We start from the raw sequence: 24,691 nt of genomic DNA on the forward strand, positions 1-24,691 counted from the left end.
ACTTAAATGATTTTAGCATATGGCTGCAATATAACAAAGAGTGAAAAATTTAAGGGGGTCTGAATACTTTCCGTACCCACTGTATGTATGTCACTGCCAATCTCCACTGGTTTATCTACCTGAAATGACATATTTTCTCACTTTCAGTGACTTCAGACATATTTTCTCACTTTCAGTGACTTCAGAAAGTATTCAGTACCTGTATGTATTGAACTAAACATCTCATGCATTAAACAATTCCATTAACTTACTTACCTTCAGTAAAAGGTTACGCAGCCACAGCATGAAAACAGGATCATCTAAATGTAAAGGTAAGCTGGAATTTTCAGTTTACGAATGACATACTATTCACATGGCATCATTATACACCATTAGAAACTTTATTCTTCTTTTGTTTTGCATGTTGAGCCCACCTGCTGTGCACAGACCAAATGACTCTAGGTTATTCTAGCTTAGAAACTCATAATTATTTTATTTCAAGTGCACTAATGAAACACTGTACTTATTTCAAATGTAATTAGAGCCACACTTGTTTTCAGGAAACTTGCTCAGAAATCAAGAGGAAATTTATAAACCTGCACAAGAAAGTGTTGCCAATATTTCAAGATTAAGAAAAGGCTTTAGAAAAACAAAAGATACAGGTACTGTGGCATCAAGGTGTCATCAACTCAGATAGCATGGGTGGCAACACAGCCAAGCACAGGAAGTGTTTTGAGATTTCTTTTCAGTATTTGCACCTACTTATCTTTTTACAAACATATTCAATTTGTGCATACAATATAAAACCGATGTTAAAGAACTACTGTAGCTTGACGTTCTGGCAAAAGCACTTGTTTGGAGTTGGGTGGAGTTAGGTTACCAGGAGTTAGGTGAGAGCACGACAGGCCACTGCACAGGAACCAGACCCAGATACTTACTGTGTACTGTGGAGACTTTTTGCTGATCTCTGACCAAAACCACAAGTCACCTAAAGCTTTTAAAAGAGAAACCGTTTGTTTGCACAGAGCCTAAAACCCAGTTTGTTGAAGGCTGCAGCTGCAATTGTCCCTTTGAACCAACCTGAATAAAGACTTCATGGATCCCTGTAATAAATGCAGAGTGAATAGATACTGCTGTTTTGTAACGCAGCTCCCAGCGAGACAGCAAAGCGACATACTTCTGAAAGAGTATTCCTTAAAGAAATGTTTTTTTTTTTGCTCCAAAAGTAAATCACTTGTTATTTTGCTGATGGCTGAACGTCCCACCAATTGTTTTTGAGACATCCTAACAAACAAGTGGGACTGAAGACATAAGGTTCTTGTTGTAATGCAATCCAGTGCAACCCCAAAACCTGCTCCACTCTCAGCACTGACCAAAGAGTTGAAACAACATCTGACATAGTTCAGCTAAAAGCATCCTATATACAGCTGTTATGTTTGTGTCCACCCGGTGTGCATCATGCAGTGACTTCACATTAACTGTTCTGACACATTCACCAGTAAGACACATGCATCGTATTTTCATTTTATTCCTAGTATAAGAGACATACAGTGGTATTCTTTGAGACCAAAGTCATAGTAATTCAAGAGGCGTAGCCTGGAAATTAAACAAACAAAAAAAAAATATAATACTGAATCAATGAGACCCTGCCCAGATAGAATGTATTTACACCAAATCAAATACTGGTAGAGCTGTCAGAGGTGAGAACACTCACTCTCCCATACAATCTATCAGCGCCATATAAAAATAAAAACAAAAACAAACACACACTCATCAAACACTAGCTGCCACAATTCCTCTTATGAAGCATTATGGCCACAACTTTAAATTGAGAATCAAAGGCTATTTAATGCTCTGTTGCCTGTTAATATCAAAAAACAAAACAAAACAAAGTTTTCTTTTATTTACTGGAGTTGGAGTATGAATGGTTAACTTTTCATTGGGTCAAATGAGTTCTGGGAAATTTCAGTCAATAAACACCACTTTCAGATACAGTAAACATTGCAGTGCTGTTTTCACAAGATTGATTACGGCTCCAGTCGACTGTGTCCTAAGTGACCCTGCTGAAAAGTGCAACAGCGAAGTCTTGAAGGTGTGATATTTCTGAGGCAGAGCTGACCGGCGTCACCGTTCCTGAGGGGAATCCTCAGCAGGTATTCGGCAGCACAGCCACCTGTGTACCACGACCACTTGCCAAATATTGATCCGAGCGACAGCCTCAGCTTGTCAGATCGGACTTCATTGCACTTCTCCTTGTTTGAACATATTTTCTAAACAGAAACTTTACCTCCACTCCCATTTATTTGCTTCCTGCATGCTGAAGTTGACACACGGTGACACTAGCAAGTCTAAATCTACAGCAGTAACCATCGTAGAAGTCCAGCTTCATGCCACTTCCTGTATCAATTCTGACTTTTATACAAAGTCCAAATATGATGTTATTTTTCTCAACTATGTCTTCTAAATAAGAAATAGGATAACAATGTCCTCTGACATTCAGAACTGGAGCAAAAAACCACACATTTGCTTCATCCATCAGTAAAATGTGACTTCTACAATGGCTACAGTCTGTAGGTGGTTAACTTAAGGTGGTTAAGTCAAACCTGAATGTCTGCAGTCTCCAGCTGGATGTACTGGCTTTGCTCAGTCTCCCAAAACAGAAAACTGCAGGCTCACACTTCTGGGACAAAAAAAAACAAACCAAACCAAAACAAAACAAAACAAAAAAAAAAAAAACTGCAAAATGAAGGGTTTCATTCCAACATTCATATATATAATTTTGTTAGATTTTTCAAAATAACAGATCATTTGTAAAATATCAGTTACAAAAAGGCTCAATAACCAGATATAACATATGACTCATTAGTGACAATCATAGTTTTCAGTTGACCTGAACAGGTGACACGTTTTTAGATGATATATCTCATTTCTGGAATGAAACTCTTCAAATATACAACGGATGCTGTATGACACACACGGACAACCATAGAAAATGAGATACCTACAATATACTGTAGCATAGTAGCCATCTGAGCCCCTTGCATTAACCCCTACCCCACATGTCACACACTATTATTAAATAAGGCACACATTTACACATACAGTTAAAATTTGGCTAGTAATTATTCCTTTATTTACAACCAAGAGCCACAAAGTTAATAATTATAATAACTGCGGTCCATTGTATGTTTAATGTTCATCCTCACTGTGCCAGGTGGTGTGGCATATCTGTCTTATCCTCTTTGGGTCCACAATGTTTCAGTACACAGTATGGTTTATTTCCATTTGAGAGGATATTAGACCCACCAGACTGTGGAGCACCAATCTTATAGAAATGTTCTTTAGGAACTTAAATGGACCCGACTTTATCATTTCTGACATGACATCTGCTGGGACAGAAAAGAAAAAAGAAATGATGAGTATAGCTGCTTTGTTGAAGTATTACCTTTTTCTGATCAACCCAAATAAATTTGGTTCAGTGTTTTTGGCCAAATGACAGTGAGTTGTGTTGATCAAGTGCATGACTTGGTGTCCCTAAGGTGTTTCTTAGGGGGTGGGGGATCGTTTGACATGCCCAAAGATGAAACAGTATAGTAAGGCAAAGACATAACTACTTTCAGGGGGAATTTTCTGACTTTTCACCACAGGTTACATGTACTGCAAATGTATATGTATACATATACGGTGTGGATATAAACACACATATATATACACACACATGCATAATATAAACACTTTCGAGGGAGGGGTGGGTGGGACTGGTTACCAACACTACATCAAAAAAGGTTAAGCAAAAGCATGAATCTAAGCATCGCAGAAGCCTCCGACTTTTAAGTTTTCAAGATGAGTGATGTGTATAGGTTTTCAAACATCAACGCGTCCAAGAACTAAGTTGTATTGTCAATCCACACTGAGGACACTGGCAGCCTAATATAAGGAGGTGGCATCACGTCACCCAAGTCAGCGGTTCTATAATAAGCAAGTAGCTGAGCAATACCAATATGGTACAAAGATATTCGTTGGACAAAAAGAAGGGGGAAAACAAGTTAGGTTGAGGCTTTCTTCCACAGTGACACTGGCTGTCCCAACATTGGCTATGTTTTGTCATGAAGGTCTGCAACTTCAAACCCACTGCATTTCTTCAAAGGGAAGTTCCTTTAAGAACACTCACTGAGGGAGACTCCCTCTCTAGTCCAGGACTGAACCTCCTCAGTAGTTGAACTTCCCCTGTTGGTTGACAGGGGACGTGGCGGGTATGAACAGAGGTTTGGGAGGGACATCAGGCTTGAGAGAGGAGGCCCTGCGGACGATGGCGGCCCTGTGTGGGACCTCCTGCTCTCCGCTGTAGCTGTGCTGGCGTGCCACGTAGCCATTGGGGATGAGGGGGTAGTGAACCTCACAGGCGCTGCCCGTTGAGTTCATCCGTGCTAGAGGAGGAGGTGGCTGGTGGGGCCCACCATTTCGTTGGCTGAAGCTGTGTTGACGAGGGATCATTCCTCCTCCACTGGGCATCTTGGTGGCTGCAGCAATTAGTGAGTGCCTCTGAGAGGATTGCCTCCTCTCCAGGGTGGACTGGTGGTGAGGAGGGATATCAGGAGGAACATCCATGCGTCGGGTGAGGCTGTCTCGAGGTAAAGTGGACGAACTGTAGTAGGGGGCTGATTCTGTCTCAGGAATCTGAGGTTGGATGCGGTTGGCAAAGGTTAGCTGGCCTCCACCGCCGCTGGCCATCAGACCCGATGGGCTCATTAACTGGGAGTTCTTGCTGCTACTTGCTTCATGGATGTGCTTCAGGAGCTCATCCAATGAGGTTACCTCCATTACCTTCTGAGAGTAACCAGGATAAGGCTGCTGCAATAGTCCCCGTTCAACATTGTGAATTTTGCGTTCCTCTGGGTGGAGGTGACTTCCTACTACTGGCTGCCCATTGACCAGGCCATGGGAGTAAGGGAAGATCTGCTGGTGAAGCAGGGCTGAGCTGGGCCTGGAGCCAATGTTGTGGGACTTTGGTTCCTTGGCATTGTTGCAATTCTGGTTCTTTTCCCACTGGTTCTTGAATGCTTTCATGCTCTTGATAGGCAGTTCTGGGGTAGAGTCTGGTGTAGGCAGACCAGAGAGTTCTGAGGAATGGTGGAGGTGGTGATGGTGGGGGTGAACCAGGTCTCCCATTGTCATGCCATGATGGCCGTTTCTCCTTGGTGGGTGGTGCTCTTTGCTGTTGGCAAAGAAAGAATTGTAGATCTTTGGAGAAGACACCTCCAGTTTGTCATCTTTACTTTGGCTGTCCAGGAGACCGTTGAGTTTGGCCAGGCTACGGAGGGACAGGGCGTGTGGGATTGGGGCCTCTGGATCTTTGGACAACTTCTTGGTTTTGTGGCTCGCATGGTTACAGTAGCAGGAGACCAGGAAGCCAGAGAGGAAGGCACCAAGGACAAAGGCCACCAAAACACAAGCAATCAGGAGAGTATAATGGACACTGTGATTGGTCTTCTCCAGCTCTGGTGGGCGCCTCACACCTTCAAAACAGAAAATGGTTGAGAAAAGAGTACTTCAGTTAGAGCTTTTCTGACTGAGCCAGGAGGGAAAAAACATTTTCAAAGGCTAATATAGGTCAAGTAGCAGCTGGGACAGACAGGTTGTGTTCACTATGTGGGAAACAGCATGGGAGATGTGTTTGAACTAAGCTCTTGGCTACTTTTCCCTTCCACTGTTAACAGATCAATACAACCTTTCTTTCTACAACCTGTGCTTTCCTCTCAGACTGGCAGAGACAGAGTTCCCCAGTCAGTGAGAAATCAACTCTGAAATGAGTTAGAGCTTTAAATATTGATAGGAGCACAGCAGCAGGAACCTGATGTCATTTTCACAGACTTTGCTTTCCAATGTGAGGATCAGGGGCGAGAGCACCTGGTATGATGAACGAGCCAAAAATAGCAGGTCTGTCCAATAGCTGGCAGAGTGTGCCGCCTTTGCCAACACAGACTCAGATGAGGTTGTCAGATTCTTTCAAAATGAAGCTGAGGGGAAAGTCTGTGCAGCAGTGCACCAAAAACGCAAGGTTACTTAGCTGAGGTAAATCTACCATGTAAATGTCCTTGGGTGATGTGACCCTAGCACTGTGGCTGCCTAATGGTGTGAAAGGAAGCAACGACAAGAGGACTGAAACCTGCCACCTCTCGTAATCAGAGCTCATTTGCAAGAGGATTTTGCCATCTGTGGTGTCAGACCCTTCTCTCCACCCTTTAATGACAGTTTCTGTAAAACCGATTAGTCTGTGGAGGGAGACGACTGAGCTGCACCAAGAAGGGCGAAATGCAGGTGTTCCAAACAAGCTAAATTCTACAGCTAATGAAAGCTTTGTTGAGGAATGAAAATGGAAAATGATGATTTCTATATCAGGTTTGATGACAGTTCATGAGATGTTCACAATCATGGCAATAAGTGGTGATCAGGGGAAACTAGCTCAATAATTAGGGCTGCGTTAGAGCAGATTTCAATCTTTTCTTTAAATTAAAAGAGCTAGACTTAACATGAAGGCTCTAGAACTTTGCTATGTAGAAGCTTACAGCACTTAGTCTCTAAATGAGTTATGAAGTGGGTGAAATGGAGATAGTCTATCAAGACAGTGTGAGTGAATTCATACTGCTGTAGTGATATGCATTTGGATTCGATACATTTTTTGTTGAAAATGTTTACTTGTGGCTAGGCCAGTTCACTGAACAAAAAATCAAGGTACTTCACCACAATTCCAAGGCATGGACCTTATCATCATATCATCCTGTAGGATTTATGATTTTTCAATTCATCTGTAGATGAATTTCTTCTGTCCCTTTGAGACTAACATCTCAGAAGGATTTCATTTTAGTGGAATGGAAGATGTGAATAAAACCAACTTTATAATCAGTGAAACTTGGGTGAACATTATTAAAAGGTCATGTGTGTTACAGGGCCAACAATGGGCTCTCTAACTGTGTCTATGTGATTTTGATGCACAATATTAGGGGATATTACCAAGGTGGAAAATCTGATCAGGACTTGCTAGACTGTGGTCGAATCTCATAAGACAAAAGCACAAATGAGAGGAATCTAAACTCATTTTCTGGGACCACAACAGACGATTGGCACAATAAGGAAACACAAGTCATTTGCCTACTGTCATCATTACAACTTTACTTTGACAGACGGTAAAATCAGAATCAAACGCTGTTCCTCTCACCATGACCCGTCTCTATGTACACAGTTCCTGCCCAACTGTTTTTAAAACGTGTTTATTATTCAGGTCATGAAGTTACTGTGAAACTTTTTCAGTTCTCTTGCTCTTCATTATCTGGAGGTAGTCTTTTGTGCAGGTGTGCCTGTAGAGGCTTATTATCTCATTGTCATGTATTGCTACATTCATTTTTGAGGTGTGCTTTGCTGTCATTTTCCCAAGAGAGAGAGAGAGAGTCTGAGGTGCACTATAACATTTCTGAAAATAACACTTTCAATAAAGCTTCCAATTAAAAATCCTCAATTTTTAGCCATTTTATTCTTATGATTGCCTCGACTTATGACCGCATTAAAAAGCCATAAATCATAATTGCAATCCCAGTGGGAGAGGCAATCAAAACTGAGGCTGCAGTAAGAATGTTAATACCTCTTTTTAAAATCTTGGATGTTTTCTTTGCCGCATTTCACAAGCTGCCAATCTGCTCGAGCATCGCTGCGGTCCCAAGTCTGTGGTTCTAACTGATCAGTGTTCAGGTGGCGGTGGCTGTGTGCACCTTTTGTAATGAGCAGTGAAGGGCTGCTCTCATCTCAGTGTGTTTTCTCCCTCCTGTCACCCCTGTGGCTTCCTGGTACCTATGAGTCATTCGACACCCCCCTCACTGGCTGTGGCTACAGGCTCCTCCTGGCTGAGGGGTATGAGTTAAATGCCACGACAAGGGATGAAACGCACAGCTGAGGTAAACAAATCCAGAGCCTACGGATGACCTGTCTCAACATGTTTCATATGCAAACTCAATCACTAGGGTTGTGGGACATATGGTGCCACCGGTCACAGTGAAAGTAATACTCTGCGAATCATACAGGCAGCCTGGTGAGCAGCTAGGTGGCACACAGGAGGTGCTGGCCAACTGTATATACTGACTTGGATTTCTTTGCACTGCTTCACAAACATCTGAAAATTAAAGGCTGGAATTTGAAAATATTCCCTTTTAATTAAAAAAAGGGGGGCTGTTTAGGGGTAAAATGGTGGGCTCAAGCAGAGGCGATATTTAACGAAGCTTTCTTTGGTGTTTACATAGCTTCAGAGTCAGTGTTTCTCTCGAACACCGTCACATTGTATTTCTGCGTCAGCTCAACATGGTCTCAGCTCAGCGAAGGCTTAATATAGAGATACCCAAGTCTGCCAAAAGGTAAAAAGACAGATGGGCTGCGTGAGTGGAAGCTAGGGAGGAAAGGGTAGAGAGGGATGGTGACAACCAGGGTAAAAAAGAAGAGGAAGATGAAGGGATTAAATTCAACTTTGGTGCTAAACTGGTGATGAAGAGTGGAGTGAATGGGAGAAGACTCCAATATTTAAGAGACAGGAAGCAGAAGCAAAAGAAAAGAGTGAGGATGCAAACCTGTCATTAAAAAGTATGGGGAGAACAAGCATGAGGAGGAGGATGGGGAGAGAGGCAGGGTGAGAGACACAGAGACATGATGGGCTGAACGACAGACCATCACCCTACTTGGTTTTGAAGTCTGCTGCTCTGTCGCAGCTGTGATATGGTTAGAAAACATCCCTTGTGCTCCTCCACAGCACTATAGAAAGAGACTGCACCCATATTGTTAAAAATAGATGGTGCAGTAGGTTATGTAAAGAGGCAGGTTTACACAACATTGCCTGTAATGCCTCGTTCTAACTGGCGAAATAAAGAAATAATGAGAAGTATATCTGCAGGTGATGAAGTTGAGTCTGAAAACTAATTACAATAGAAGTGACAACGTCTCCTAAGCATGTGAGTGATTAAGTAAATGGCTGCTGTTGTTGCGAGCTCTTGCAGACATCTAAAATCAACCTCATTAACAATAACAGCACCCAAACATTTTTCCATGACACCAATTACTGGTAATCTGAACTCCGAAGTTTCATACCTGCACAATTGTGAAAGAATTCTTTTCACATCTCTCTCAGGACTTTAAAGCATCAGAATTCTACAATAGTGGAATTCTAAATATTGCCATTTCAAGGTCAGATATGAATAATTTAAACAGAGGAACAGCTTTTTCTTTGGCACATTTATCAGGCTGTTCTCTAGGATGCATTTAAATACTCTGTAACCTGAAGAACCAACTTGTGCTCTTTTGTTGCACATCAAATAAAGACATTTCAAAATAGCCCTAATTAGTTTCTGTTTCGACAAGCTTACAAGTGCATGTAATTGTTCCCTTAATGGCTACTCTATCCCAATGAGAAGCCAACGAGACAAAATGGCCCCAGGCTTTACAGGCGAGCATTATTCCCCACTCCTTGCTAATGCGGCAAAAAAAATTCGCCTCACACTAAAAATAACAATTTAACTCCTACCCTGAGGTTGAAGATTGGAACAAATGAATTATTTTCCTTTTTCAGATCTGGGTAAAAAGCAGAGCAGTGCTGTGAATTTCAGAAATGTGACAGTTGGCTACAGAGCTGATACCTGCTCTCTGTGCACTGAGACACAGGGGCAGCAAACAGACCATGATCATGCGTGTGTCAGTGTGCATGCTGGGTATATGTGCTGTGTGCAGGGTTCTGACTGTTGACGGAGTGAATTCAATCATGTACACTTGTTATTAGGAATTTGCATAATATTCCACCTCAGTGCTCAGCCAACTGGATGCAGTTTAATATATGCACATGGTGATATGGTGTAATGTAACAGATCCATTCCAATTGAAAGGTAGTGGTAATGAGCACTGCATCTGATTCCAGGTGTGCTGATGCAGACAGAGCATATAATTCATTACAGTTTTGATTGAATACTGGTAAATTAAATGTGCTGCAACATCTGGCAATCAGAATCATACTATCTATATGTGATATTTATTTATACCTGTGCTTCGAAGGGAAATCAAGGTTTCAAAAATAGCACACATTTTGTTTCTAATGCTCACATAACAGAGTTTAGTTAAAGGGCTGATTCGTTCAAAAAAAAAAAAAAGGCCCATCCAGGTTTTGACATACCTGTGTCTCTATGCCGCCACTTCAAGGCTGCTTAAATAATTATAGTTAAAAACTCAAAAGCAGTGTGCCTTTCTAGAAACAACCCACTGGTATCACTATAAATACTCATTGGAACTATTTCCTCTTAGAAAACAACCAACAATAGAGAGTTTTTGGAAGGACACATTGCGGTTGAACTTTTCACTACCAGCTCAAATTAAACCCAAGGAGCCTTTATTGTACAGGGATGGAGGCAGATTTTTCCTGAGGCAGACATGTCAAATATCATAAATTCAAAACAAATTGAAACCAACTATGTGGGTAGATAGTTCCAGGGGTTAAGTAGGAAAACGTTGTGTCATTTGGTTGAAGCGACCCTTTAAATTGGCACATGATCAACTTAACACAAGTCATTAAACCAGGCAGAGCACATGCACCGAGTGATGCCCCCTTTTAACATGCAGTTGCATCAGAAACATATGAGAGTAGAGCTTTTTTTATTAGCCATTCAGCAGCTGGTAAAGCAAAATGGTTCCAATGCAAACGTCCAGCTGATCATTTGTATTTGGTGAGAGGCACTGGAAGAATCTTGGCTTTACCAATCAGCTTAAAGAGACAGTCCACACCAAAGTCAGTCTTCTTACATACATGGTGATTTTTGTAAACATCTTTTTAAAACCATTCAGATGCTGTTCCAGCTTAATAACTGAAAATATATAAGGAACATGCACCAAACATGCAGACCCTTAATAACAAAGGCCAGGTGGACACTTATCTTCAAATCTTGCTGTTGATAAGTGCAGGGTTTATTTTACATCTAACACTGTGCCGCATGCTGCTGTCTTTGGAGTGAACTGCTGCTTTAAGAGATGGAGAAACTGCTCACAGGCCACTCAAACACCTGAGCACAGTTTCAGCCATCGGCTGGAAATCCAGAAATGTAGATCATTAAAAAGAGGGTGAAAAGTGAGTCAGTGAGAGAGAATTCAACAAAGGAGGCAGGTACAGCTAAAGGGTTAGTCCAACTAAAAAATAAAACCAAGTAAAAGAAAACAGGCAGGATAAAAGGGAGAAATACTCCCCAGAGGTCAATGAGACAGATCCAAGGGTAAGGGGTTAGGGCTATAAGCTGGAACAGCTGCGTGGGAGGATTTGATCACTGCGGGCCCCGTGGATCTCTGTGGTGCTTACAGCTGACAGGTCTCCACTTGGACACTGAGCTGAGCTTTCGCAGCCAACATGGAATAAAAAGCTATTAAAACTGTGGGCTATGGAAGGTGAAATATTTGATGTCTCTAATGCCCTAAAGGTTAGTTTTTTACAGAGCACTGCAGAGTGTGTTTTTGTAGTAAAACATGATGTCACAATTGCTGTTATGTGCTTGTGAGCTGAGCGGAGGGGAAAATGGCCTAGTGCTGCGTGCCCTTTAATGAGTGTCATTACAACTTGACACAGGGAGTCCAGACTGGCAATAATATTTCAAAAACAAAGATAACTGCGTGTGTGCATGTGTGTACATCACAGTCTGACTTTAGATAAATCATGTATGAGCAGCCAGTAGGGTCACACACACACAAAAGGCTGTTTAACTGTCTCAGTGAAGATGTGGTGGATACGTTCTGTAGCCTCAATCTGACTCCTGAAGATCTACTAATGTAATAAATAACCAAACTTCACACTGTCTGCTTTCAAAAGTGTGGCTGAAATAAAAAGTTAAACTAAGAAAAATGTGTTAAAGCGTTGGTCATTTGACTGACACTGCTGGACAGTATTTCTTTATATATTTTTGAATTTGAGATTTTTAAGCACATAGGCTGATACTTTGTGTTATTTTCCTGCTGTGTACTTGACTCTCTGTGAAGAGGATTGTTGAGAGAGAGATTGTGTTTAATATTAACCTTTTTCTTTTTGCTTGTTTTTACTCATAAAGATAAAGATGTTATAAAACTAATCCTAATAAATATTAATGTGGAACGAAGCTCGTCTGAGGAGCAGGTGACGGTGGTTAGAGGGGACACAGTCAAAGCTCTATCAGTCACTGGGCGATACAGGCGGTGTCTGTTGCTATGGTTTTCTAAGTATAAATAACTCTTAAGAAAACTAGCTGGTATCAACGTCCCCCCACAGGACGCCAGTCTTTTTTCATGCAAAGGTTTAGCCCGAGATCACTCTCCTGTAGTGCATAAAATGAGTTTGAAAACGTCAGCCTTCCTCGATTTTTTTGTCGAGTCGCATCCCTGTGTTTGTTAGGTAAATTAACTGCTAGCATGGGTCTTTAGTCCAACCAGCGCTGGTTCATCCAGATGTGCAGAAGAGTAAAAAAAAAAGGTCAAATAACGATAGAGGGCAGCAGCAGAGCGGAAGACAATCCAGAGAAAGTTAGAACCACAAGTCGTGTGCAACACAGTTTTGCTAACACACAGAAATCTGAGTTCACACACAATAGAGAGGTGGGCGTACTGTATTCCCCGGCCAGAAACAGCTAGTGCAACCTGACTGCTGGCATTTTTCTAAATAGCAGCAGGTCAACAGGTTCCTGCCCATGCCTTTTAGTGCTCCCTGGGATTTACATAATGTAATACAGCTACTTACATCTGAGCAAATGTTTCACCTCGTTGTTTTTATCTGTCCATAACCGAGCCACATAAACCATAAAAACAGATGTGGTCAGGATTAACAGGACTTATGTGATGACTGGGTGACTGGCTTTGTATTATTGACTTTTTATCTCTCTGACATTTACTGTATAATGTGAAATTATATACGTTACTTTCAAGTCCAGGTCTCTATAGATATGATTTTAAAAGAGGCTAATGTGTGCATGTATACATTAACTTTACAACGCCTTAGCCTGATGCTCATTGGCGAGCTAACTTTGGATGCAGTGTTTTAGAATCAAGACAAGACACTTGTTTCTGTTAGTGACCAAACTGGATACACACAGATCTATTTAATTGCAGTGTTTCATAACTTTTCTTCAGGTATCTTCAGGTCTGTCTTGACTGGCCATTCTATTTTTGCCCACTGTTCTATTGTCTACCTCATGACCGCTGGGAGCTTTGTGACACAGCTGCAGAGCCGCTGCAGAAGGTACAGACAGAAAGCAGATATCTGGTGAGAAATGAACAGAAAGCGAAGAGATTGAAGGCCCCTCTTGAAACTGTGATGCTGTTACTTCCACACCAGCTCCTCTCCTGCCTTATCACTCCGCCTGCCCAGCTCCTCTGATTGAACCGGCAGTGTCACAGTCTCTGGGTGAAACAGATTGCGCTGCCGTTTCTATTACAACCCACACCCCTACCCTCCCTCCTGTTGTCTGAGTCCCTGGTTCAGGCACCTGCTGTTTTTTTTTTGTTATAGGCTTTTCTCATTTGAGCCTGAAAAGCTCATCATTGCAGCCAGTGTCTGTCTGTGTGAATGGAAGCTTCTTTCACTTGCTGAGAATTTATGGTCATGGTGCCTGCAGAAAGGGGACAAAAACTGCTTCATGCTGCCTCCTTACATAATGCCTAAATGAACCACACTGCATCTTCTTCCTAAACCTGCAAGAACATGCTGTAGTCTAAGAGAAAACAGACCCTGAAACCTTCTCGCTCTGCAGATTGTTTCATTACATGATGATTTAATGTTCACAGAGGCATTTTCTTGCACTTCCCACCATTCTATGACTTGTATTTTCTATTCTTGGAATGCTAATCAGTATGACTGTGAACTGTCAAAATACAAATGTAAGAAATAATGAGACTCAAGTCATTAAAGACCAAGATGCAATTAAATCTTTAAGAGTTGGTTGGAGTTTTAGAAGCCATGTCACTCATTGTAGGAGCTGGATGGTTGTTGTTAAAGGGTCTGTACCATCACTGAAAAACTACAAGTCTGATATGTGTAACAAAACAAAGCAAACCTTAACCCATAAATAAGAAAATCTTAGTCAAAATCTCTCTAAACAACATAACCTTTAGAACTGAAATGATGAGTTCTTTGTTACACTGCAGTAAATTGAATACCACTGGGTTTCATACTGTTGGTTGGATAAAACAAGCAATTACAATAGTTCAACTTGAGCTTGGGGAAATTGGAACAGACAACTAACTGACCAAATATTCGGCAGTAAGCAGTGCAGTGCACTTCAAGCAACTTTACAGGGGTGGTAAATGTTTGGAACACAATAATTTATATTTTTAATGGCCTCGACTGCCCTGGTTAAACTGACGGAAGTCAGTGTACTGTAGATGGTTTTTTGACAGAAGCTGTTACTGCTAAAAGCTGGAAAGATGACGTGGGTGGACATCACTGACTGGGAAGAAACCAACAGCTTCAGTGGCGTTAACAACTTGTGCTGCAATAACTGTATGTTTCCTCAGCATGTCTCTGACGTGGTGTTCATTTGTTGAGTAATTACTGGTATACAGAAGGAGCTGAACATCAGGGAACAAGTTCTCCCGCCTCTGATTAAAGGCTGTGCTTATAGTATCCACTTGTCTGTGTGTTATATCTTGATCTTGAGGAAGACTGCTGCACGGTCGATACAATCTGGTCTCTTTTTCATTTATGCATCCATAATAATAGTGTTTTTTTTTTGTACTTTAATGAATCAGTGCTCTTGGAATTTTGTGGTTAATTCACTTTTTTGTGGATAATTGTTTAACTTTGACTCAAGAAGGGTTACATTTGAAATTAATAGTAAATAGTTTTAGATACTATATAGCAAAACCAAGGAGCATGCTAAATTTGACAAACTGATGACTGATTGAGTGAGCCCTACTGTAGGAGTCAGGGGAACAGCAGCCAGCCTGGAAGTTCACGTCATGACTTTGGCTCTCTGTACTATCAGTCTGTGTTAGTTGCACAGGCAAATGACTTTTGTGATGTTCTCTAAAATGGGAATGGAAAGTAGAAAGGTAAATGAATGGTCTCAGAGAGACAGAGCCAGAGAAGTTGCCTGAACGTTTTGTGTGCTCTGGAAAACAATGAGGGAATATTTGTGTGTGCTGACGAGCTAAATAAAAGAAGAGGAAAAGGCACGAGGGAGCAGTGCTGTTTAGACTCAATTCTGTACTTGATATGAAGAGTTAATTAGAGCCAATGGTGCATCAGTATCACATTCATGATTGTTGTGTCTAGCAAATGAAGCTGTATGACTGAACAGGACATCAACCTCCTCTAATGTTCTTCTTCTTCTTCTCTATCCGAACCATGTTTATCTCAGTTAATGTGTGCGCTGCGGTCTTCAGTCATATCAAACACTTGATAGGCTTGAAGTCAAGTGAAACCATTAACTGATGCTGCCTGGGAAATTATGCATCATGATATGTAATGCTGACACTAATGAAGTGTATGGATTAAAAGAATCAACTTGCAATGCTTGCTGCCTTTCAGTAAGACATTTTTTTAACATGAGAGTTCAGAGTTAGTGAGTGATATTTCACCCTGGAAGAACAATCGCACATATTAGCCTGCACACCTACACATGAGCTCTGGAACATTCTGCCTCTAGAACGAGAGCTGTTTTCAGGTTTCACTGGTCAAGACTCATCTTACTCACATTAACTTTTCAATATCAGTTCTAATCAGAAATTGCCGAGGAATTTATTTGTGAAACCTGCAACCATGGACAGAAGGCATAAGACAGTACAGCTGATTTGAATTAGTCTCCACTGTCATTTTTACATCAGCTGTTTGAAATGAGCACCATCACTATGGAAATCCAGGTTGCATGACTGAATTGACACAGTGCAGGGATGTGTGCTGAAGATGGGACACTGTTAAACCAGAGTGAAACATCGTTTGTTAGTGGTCAGTCTGGTTAGAAGTGCACAGTGAGGCGTTCGGGGCCCAGCAGTGCAAACCCCCGCAGGTCAGTGGTCACTGAGGACACACATCCCTCCCCCTTACCCTCCATCTCCACACTGATTGGCTCCGAGTCAGGTGACCCTTGTTCCCCAACGGGGGGAGGGTCATCAGGACCTGTACCTCTTTCAGGGTCACCTGCCTCCTTTGGGAGTGCCGCCCCATGATAGGTTGTGCTGGCGCTTGTGGGTGTGGTCTTCCCTGTGGTTGTAGCGAAGGGGGAAGGAAGAGGAGGAGGAGGGGCAACAGAGTGAGTGATTAGTGAAATGTGAATCAGTCTGAGCAATCAACTTCAGAGAAATGAGGGTGAGTCCTGAGTGGAGAGAAAACTGTCACCCGTTAACACCCGTGATGATAGTGAGCAACATGGTGAGCACACAGAGCAGAGCAGACGTTAATTCATCCATCACTTCACTTCCCCACAGATACACAGTGATTTACAGCGCCACAGTGTACTTTACCAGCTGTTAACACCCACAGTCAGTCTCAGGAAATTGTGGTTTTGGCATTCCAACATTTGCGATGACTGAATCCTGAATATTTCTTGAAGCGCTGCTATTATTTCACTCAGAAACATCCAGTTTACTTTAAAAATTATCTCGTAGCACATTTTGTGTCAAACCACAGCTATCTGTCAAAAGAAAACTCTGCTTGGCAAACTATTATAAATCCAAGATGAATTCTTGCAACAGGGTTTTTGGTCAGTACAATATTCTCTACACTACAATATTGCTCCTTGGTGAATATATTTGAAAGCAATGCCATCACAATATGAAAGAACCAAAGGCTCTTAGAATGTACGCTGTTGTTACTAATCCACTCAGTAATCATTTAACCCCGGTTCTCAACTGCATTTTTGTTTATAGCGCGTTTAACTCTGACTACTATACAAACTCCTCTCCGTCCGCTCTACTAAGTGTTTTCACAGATAAGTGGAAATAGATACTAGTGGCTGACAAGGCTATGGTTTTTTTTCCATTACAGCTCTTTTCCACTACCTCGTCCACACTGGGCTGTTTCACAGGAAACTCCATCACCTTGAAGCAGACCAACAAACATTACGACAGGCAAGTTTGGAATAATTTCAAACACGTCAATAAACACGCTGAGCATTAGCTGGTATTATCAAACGTATTTATCTGGCACACTCCACATCTCGAGTGCATTCTTAGCTTTCTGCTGTCCTTGAGGTCTGGGAGCAGCACGCTGCTATTGGCTCAGGCCCCTGCACTAATAAGCCAGCCACAATGTTAGCATTCCGCAGAGCTCACACCTAGAGGGGAAGAGAAGGGCTCGTTCGCTCTCTCACTGTGAGCCAGTTGACAGCGTTCACTCTGAATGAGGTGCCCCGTCAGTTCACCATCTGCGCTGGGCAAATTAAAACCGTACACCAGGGGGTGTTTGGCCCTGGCACCTTGGACAGCAGCTCCAAGACCAGGAGCATTACTTCAATTTATCACAATTGTGTTCTGCTGAGAGGGCACGTAGGATCAGATTGCTTGTCTTCTTTTACTTTTGATAAAGTACAAAAAAACCCTGCACATTATACAACAGAGGAACATTTGATTATCTACACAGACAGGCATTTGTTTCATGCCCTTCCCTCTGCTGGCTGCAATTGTTTGGGTGTTTGGGTAGAAGAAAGAAACGTCCCTGCCTTTGGTGCACATTCCAAAAGGGAGAGGAGCCCCTGTGTGACAACAGCTTTGTCTGGCATATTGGGTGTTTTATTGTGTAGGAAAAATGATAATTGATCTTCAGTGCAGAAACTTAAAAGGCCTTTTGTGTGCATCTACTAGGAAAACACACAAAAAAACAACAGAGGCTCTCAACGTGTGTTGGGAACTTCAAACAGTGCAGTGAAGCACTGGGGTGGCGAGAGCCCCACAGGATTCAGCAGTAGGGCTGCTCATCAAGTCTTGCTACCGACCGAATGTAATTCCTCCAGCAGGAGGCTTTACAGGCCACTGAGGCACTGCAAGACTGTGGAGGTCCAGGCTGAAGCCTCTGACAGACAAAGTGGTCTCTGTTCAGAGAGCGGGAGAAATGCAGGACGGATGCTTCTGCTGAGCTGAAATGGCCGACATCTTCCAGTATGATGAGCTCAGTGCTGATACTAATCACTGTGCTGGATCATCCACTGCCATTAGCTCCCCTGTGTCCCAATTTGTTCAGCGACATAAGGATCTCACTTTGAACAAGTCTTAAAAACTCCTCTAAAAAGTCGAGGTGGGTGCCTTAGTTGCGTAGATAAAAATGAACGAGTCGAGCCAAAGGCTATCTGATTAAAAATGTCTCATTTTGAACGCTGCAGCGTCAGATAATTGTTCCAACACCATCTCCTCAGTTTTATCTGAGAACCAGCCAGCTTGGCGGCAGGGGCTGCGCTGTGTGGCTGGTGGGGGAGTAATAGGACGTGACAGGGATGATGATCCTTCTTGATACAGAGCATTAGGCAGTGTGGCCAGCAGAGCTCCTGGTCCATGAAAGGAGTGATGCTTCAGACAAGGGCTTCAATGTTTAAGCTGTCAGACTGGCTGAGAGGGAGAGGGACCACTGGCCATTCAGCTGCTTCAAGTAACGATTGTGTATCCTCCCGAGCTGTGAAGTGTAGAAGCATTAACTTTGTATCCCTGTAACTGAATGAATCTAGTCCTTTTCTCAAGGCTTGATATGTTACTTGGAGGTATTTAAAATGTTTCAATTTTAAATAAAACAGGTGTGTCTTTTTTGTAGTTTTGACCGTCACTCCTACGGCTATATTTCAATCACTCTGTCAAAATTAGTAGAAAAGAATCAAACAAGGCAGGAACACAAACAGTGAGACAGTCCCACAGACCTAAACAGACCTCCAGGTTTATTTGGAGAACAACAAATGCAAATGTTAAAACCATTACCCAGTGTGTCTGTGGTAAATATCCATTTTAATTGATATATTATGCACCCACTTCCCGAATCAGTTTTGACAAACTGTACTTGCTGTGGCTACATTTACAATATCTACACAACAAGGAGCTATAGGCGCTTTCCACCAGAGGAACTTCTTCCCAGTACTTAGAACTGTTGGACAAAGTACCCCCTTTTTTGTGTGTCTGTACTTCAGGAACTGAGAAAGATAATACTTTAGTTCTTAGAACGCCATTTTGAGGGGCATTTTAGCTCCTACTCCACGGTAGGTACTCTCCAAGCCCAATAGGAGCCATGAGTAATGAATGAATGAACGTGCACATTGACTGCAGCTGTCTTAAAAAAAAAACATGTTAACGATAGCAATCAATAGCCATCACTACTGGCTCGGGGAGCTGCAGTCTGCCAACAGAAGTCTCTGCAGGGGGTTAGTGGCTCCTTCTATAATTGATGTTAGCAAAATATAAAGAAAATACTGGATGGTAACGTGATGTGGCTGTGTTAACCATTGTGAGCTTGGTGGCTAATCGCTGACAGCTGGCCGGCTTTGTGTTACATCACTTTAGCATTCCTACTAGTGGTGCAAATGCAAACAGACAAAGCCTGTGAAGAAGTGTAGTTCCTGTGGGAGCTCCCCAGCGGGGTAGTCCCTAAAACTAAGTCCCTAGAAGTGTTTGGTCTGAAAGCACCTGATGAGATTTTGTGTGCCCACATTCAGTTTCACCATGAGATAAATGGTTTAGACAACCTTCGGGTTTGTTTATAATCTGTGGGTTCATCTGACTGCTTGTATAATTTGTATTAATAAGCAGAAACATTATCAAAAATACAAGGAATTTAATTCCTGCCTTTAACTTGTCAGTGCTGAACAGAGCCTGTTAGGTGAAAAGATAAAGACATGTCACTGACCATAAGCTGAATCAAGAGCTGGGTTTTGCTTGCGAGTCGTCGCCAGGACATCTGGAAAAGAGAGACACAAAACAACATAAGACCGCGTGCTTATCGTTAACATTTTCTGTTGTCAGGGCTATAATTCATTCATTTCTAATATTGTTGAATCTGACCCATTTGCACTTCTCATCACAGCCCACACACATGCAAAAGAATGACAAACAACCTACTTTCTCTCAAATAAGAGAGAAACTTTTACAATCAAATACTTAATTAACACAGAAAGACTAAGAACTGAAGTCAGCAGTGATTGTGAACAGGGGCCAGCAAACCATTCCACAGGCTCCTTCTTCAGCCTGAACTGAATTGCTGCCCTCGCTGAAGTATAGATATTGTAAAGCTCCATTATAATTTGTTAGGTCCACAATCACCTGTGCCTGCTGTTGCTCTGATCTGATAACAGTCAATAGTGGTTTTTCTCCCTTTTTGTGTTTCTTAGGTAAATCGCTGAGAATAAGTAACGTTTCCAGCTCACCGTGGCAGGTGTCGGGGTGCTGATGGTAGCCGTTCACCACATCCTGTTCAAACCCGCCTCTGAAAAGAGAGAAACCAAGACAAAGACAGAGACAGGCACATTAGTACATCTGCATTAGTCCATTTCACTGACTGTCCCTTTCTAACAAAGCACCCCACTGAGTCTTCCCAAAATTGGTTTTGTTGATGAACACTGTTTGGAGACGAGGAGGTAAGTGCACCGTAACAAAATTTAATTTGTTTTGTGTCTGACCGAGGTCAGTGTGTCTGTGTCTCCTATCTGTTGTTGGACACACAGTGGTGGCCGCACCTGAAGGGGAAAGTCCACCCCTTGGGTCTTCTTACAAGGTTGTACATCATCAATTTTGTTGCGTTCAGCAGTTCACAGGAGTTAGTTTGTGAAGATAAGTTGCAAGTTACTTTTGTGTGTCCTCACTTTTTCTCGATCTACCTCACCTACTTGCTTTTAGTCACTTCCTACATCTTCTAGATCTGGGCACCTCACCTCAGACATAGCACTTTCTGTGGCTGCACTGTATTTTAGTGTCCTGGGGCGAATGCTGGGGAAATTGGTACCTACATTTTTCCTGCTCTGCAATAAATGTCTAACTGTATGGCTGTGAAATGTCATAAAAATAGTCTTAGAGGGAAGTGTGCTGATTCAGAGTGATTGTTATTTACCACTGATATTTTTGTGAAGCATTTTGTGAAGCATCCGCTCCCTCCTCATGACAGGTGACACCAGCTATACTCTGGCCACCTTTCTGCAGCAATAAGAAAAAGATACTGAAACTAGACAGCACTCAGAGAGTGCAAGTCTCCGCCAAGGCAGCTCTCTTTCCCCGTAATGCCATTACACCATGATAGTTTGATCCTCTTAATATGATTCCTTGATAATACAGACCTACTGCTGGCATCTGAAATCAAACTGATATCAACTGGTTTGAAAGTTTTTAAAGAAAAACGATAGATATGAGCAATTACTAAACGCCACGAACAGCTAAATAAATGTCCCATGCAGACTGACATAACAATAGCCACGTCTCCACCAGAGGGACTTTCCCCAGGGAGCAGGAACCTGCCTAAATTTTGCCCCAGGGCATAGTTGTCCCTCTGAAAAAAGTACGTAGTTGGGGGGTAACACTTTCGGAAGGTCAAAGAACTATCGGCCCCGCCGACATGTGGAATGTTTCTGATTGGTCAAATACAGGGCTCTACTGTGTGAGCATTTCACTCGTGTATCCAAGTAAAAATCAGTGTGCCAATGTGAAGAATGACTTAAGTGCACTGATGCAACTGACTCCCAGTTCCTTGAGTTTCCATTTTTTTAAGGAGCATTTTATCAGTAGGCCTACTTCAGGGTGGCCAATCCTGGTCAATGGAAGCTGCTGCTCTGCTTGTTTTCCAAGTATCCCAGGCCTACCTACTGCTGATTACCTGGATAAGGTGTCAATCAGAACCTGGAAGATACCAATTCACTTTGTCTTTCCTCACTCCACCTTCATCTAAGGCCGTATCTTCCAGCCTCTGATTGACTGAACACACCTGATCCAGTGTAATCTGCAGTTGGTACAGCAGGGATAGTTAGAAAATAAGCAGGGCAGCGGCCCTCGAGGACCGGGATTGCCCACTCCTGGCCTACATGAAGAGACCAGTGAGTGAGATTAGTGGATTGCAAAATATGGCTTTGGTGTTTGTAGTGCAGTGTTTCCGGGTGTTTGACCCGAGGGTGGCGTTCAGCTCCTCCACACACGGAGTGCAGCAGGCTGAGGCTGTGGAGGAGAGCATGACATGAAGTGAAACATTACTTAACAATCACTATGCTCATTACTCTACTTGCGATAAAACGTCAGTGAGCAAGAAAAATACACCTGTTAGGTGAGCATAAACGTGCATAAAAGCAATCATTTCAGTTTTGCCTGCAGCCTGTTCTCTACCGCTGGAGAAGCGAGTATTTACCATGTGGCATTCTTACAACCCTGCTGCTGACTGTCGTGCTTTTATGTCAGTGGGCTGATTTGTTTAATGTTTCCTAGGCTTCGGCCCTGCCGTGGAAATGCACATCACAATGTGCTTGAGGGTCTTTTGCCCCAGGGGCAGTTCTTGGGCTTTAGTTCCTAAGAATAAAAAGTGCCGGGGACCTTCTGGTGGAAATGCGACTAATGTGTACTTAAAGTCCTTTGTAGTCGCACACAGCTCACACCATTTTGCTGCATGTAAGTGCACTTTAGAGTAGATGTGTGTCCTGCTGTGCTTATTGGCTGCACTCGTCTTCACTCCAAGTGCTGAGCAGCACAGCTGGGGTCTCACATGTAGTAAACAACCTTTCCTACACTCACACCAGTGAAGAATCCTTTAAAGAATTGCTAAATCCGGATGATGATCTGGATCCGCACCAAAATGTAGGGCCATTGCATACCTCTCCAAAAAATCTCATCAAAATTGATTTACTACCTTTTGTGTTGTGAAAAAACAAACAAACCAACAAATGCCAGCAAAAACATTTAGAAATGAATCTAGAGATGGAAGGGTTATAATCTAAAGAAGTTTTTAAGTGATTTGGTTGATTTCAGAAAGAATCAGAGTAAATAAAAGAATTAATATTTGTAAACTGACAGTTATTTGTTGTCACTATTTTATGTACAATATGGAAGACTTGTCTTTTGATTACATCTGTGTTTTTACTTTGGGACTCAGTCTAATTAAATGAGCTTAAACTGAGGCACGTTTGAGCAAAAAGGGAAACAAATGCTCAATTATGTAAAGTAAATCCTTCAGAAATGTTTTACTTTAAACTTCCTGCCATTCTGAACTTGTTGCTGTGCAGTCCTAATCCTCTTAACTCACATTATGAACCACGTCTCCAAACTGACAAGAAACCCAATCTGACAATTACTGATTTTCTGCTGCTCTGATGAAAATGTGCCTATGACTGATACACTGTTCTACAGCAGATGCACCATCTTTCACCTTTGAGTCAATCACAAATCAAAGGCTCATCCAAGCCGACGGAAGCTCTTCTAGCTGAGTGGAGCTTCGCATCAGTGCCAACAATCCTCCCACACGTTGTAACGAACCAACTAAAATAGACACGGGCTCAAATACTGCACAAGCAAGCAAGTGTAATGATCCAGTGTTTGTGCAGAAACACTTTGTACAGACATGCATGCACACCTACTCTATGACAAACCAATTAGTTCCTTATATAACCTAAACACAAACCTACACTTCACACAGATGATGTACAAACACAGACTTCCCCACACAGCTTACACAAACCCAAGACAAACATATCATCTTGCATATACATTTCTACATGCATTTCTATAGACTCACAATCTTCAGCACAAAGCAGACTTCAGCTGCTGAGGGAAACAACAGATGTTTAACAACAGAAGTCAGTGAAGAATCATAGAGAAAGAACGCTGACCTCATCTGGGAGCGATAAAAAGTCAGCTCAGAGACTTAATCACCTCAATCCTTCTTCCTCAGTTCTTCAGCACATGTTAAAAAAGCAACTCCGCTCTCAGCTGCCAGGGTTAGGGATGTGAGGAGGCGAGGCTGCTTAGTGTGCACAGACAGACACCCTCTGCTATGCACTATAATCCACCTTGCTCTCTTATAACTTCTTTTACATTTCCTGAAGAAGGAGATACTGTCAGGCTAACAGTCAGAAAGAAAAGATATACTTTACACCTTGAAAACAGTTTTTGTGCTTGAAGTCATACAAAAACAACCCATATATGGTCTGATATCTACAGCAAGCTTCTTTTCTTTGGTACAAATCATAGTGAGACGTTTTGTTTTTTCTAGTTTATATTTGAGTCGTGTCTCGAGTGCCTGTAGCATGCAGCCCTCGCTATCACCATAACAGCTGATAAAGACACCACGGCGTCTGAGCGGATCAGAAGAGACAAATTCATTCATTCATTAAAACCCACAAATGCCAACTTTGGTTGAAAGGAGCGATAAAATGCTGTGATGTATCAGACAATGGTGCTTATTTATGTGATCTTGTTGTTAGCAGGAGAGATACTGTACACTGTTGGTTTTAGATGCTTCAGGAGAACTGCTCTGCATAATAAAAAGATACAATAACACCAGTGTCATCTTTTACTAATCTCCTCCAGACACATTTTAGGACAAAAATACTCTGAGCTCTGGTTTTTCAACAAAATGCCTTGGTTTCAAAAGTTTACCTGATAAACACAAGATGTTTCCTACTTCACTTAAAAGTGAAACTGGAGTGCACTGGAGTTTTCACATCACACCTGTGGAAGTTGCAGAATGGGCCAGTACTGGCTGGTCATTAGCAAATTAGTCACAAAATCATTTCATTCGTCCACATGTTTAAAG

The 24,691-nt window shown here is 42.2% G+C and overlaps 1 protein-coding gene across 7 annotated transcripts in view; it reads right to left on the reverse strand.

Moving 5' to 3' along the window:
• Positions 1 to 1,491: 1,491 nt before the first annotated feature.
• The window catches only part of sema6cb (semaphorin 6Cb), a 155,037-nt gene continuing 131,837 nt past the window's right edge, over positions 1,492 to 24,691 (reverse strand). For 5 of the 7 annotated variants that reach the window (XM_020615490.1, XM_020615486.1, XM_020615489.1 and 2 more), the window contains 4 exons: positions 20,337 to 20,395; positions 19,820 to 19,870; positions 16,049 to 16,204; positions 1,492 to 5,495 (listed from right to left, as the gene is read on the reverse strand). In XM_020615490.1, the coding sequence (XP_020471146.1) occupies positions 4,189 to 5,495; positions 16,049 to 16,204; positions 19,820 to 19,870; positions 20,337 to 20,395 (1,573 nt within the window). In that variant the 3' untranslated portion in view covers positions 1,492 to 4,188. The remainder of the gene's footprint in view (positions 5,496 to 16,048; positions 16,205 to 19,819; positions 19,871 to 20,336; positions 20,396 to 24,691) is intronic. The other 2 variants (XM_020615491.1, XM_020615492.1) reach the window with 2 other exon arrangements.

The sequence above is a fragment of the Monopterus albus genome, unplaced genomic scaffold (assembly GCF_001952655.1).
Source record: "Monopterus albus unplaced genomic scaffold, M_albus_1.0 scaffold166.1, whole genome shotgun sequence".
Classification (NCBI taxonomy): domain Eukaryota; kingdom Metazoa; phylum Chordata; class Actinopteri; order Synbranchiformes; family Synbranchidae; genus Monopterus; species Monopterus albus.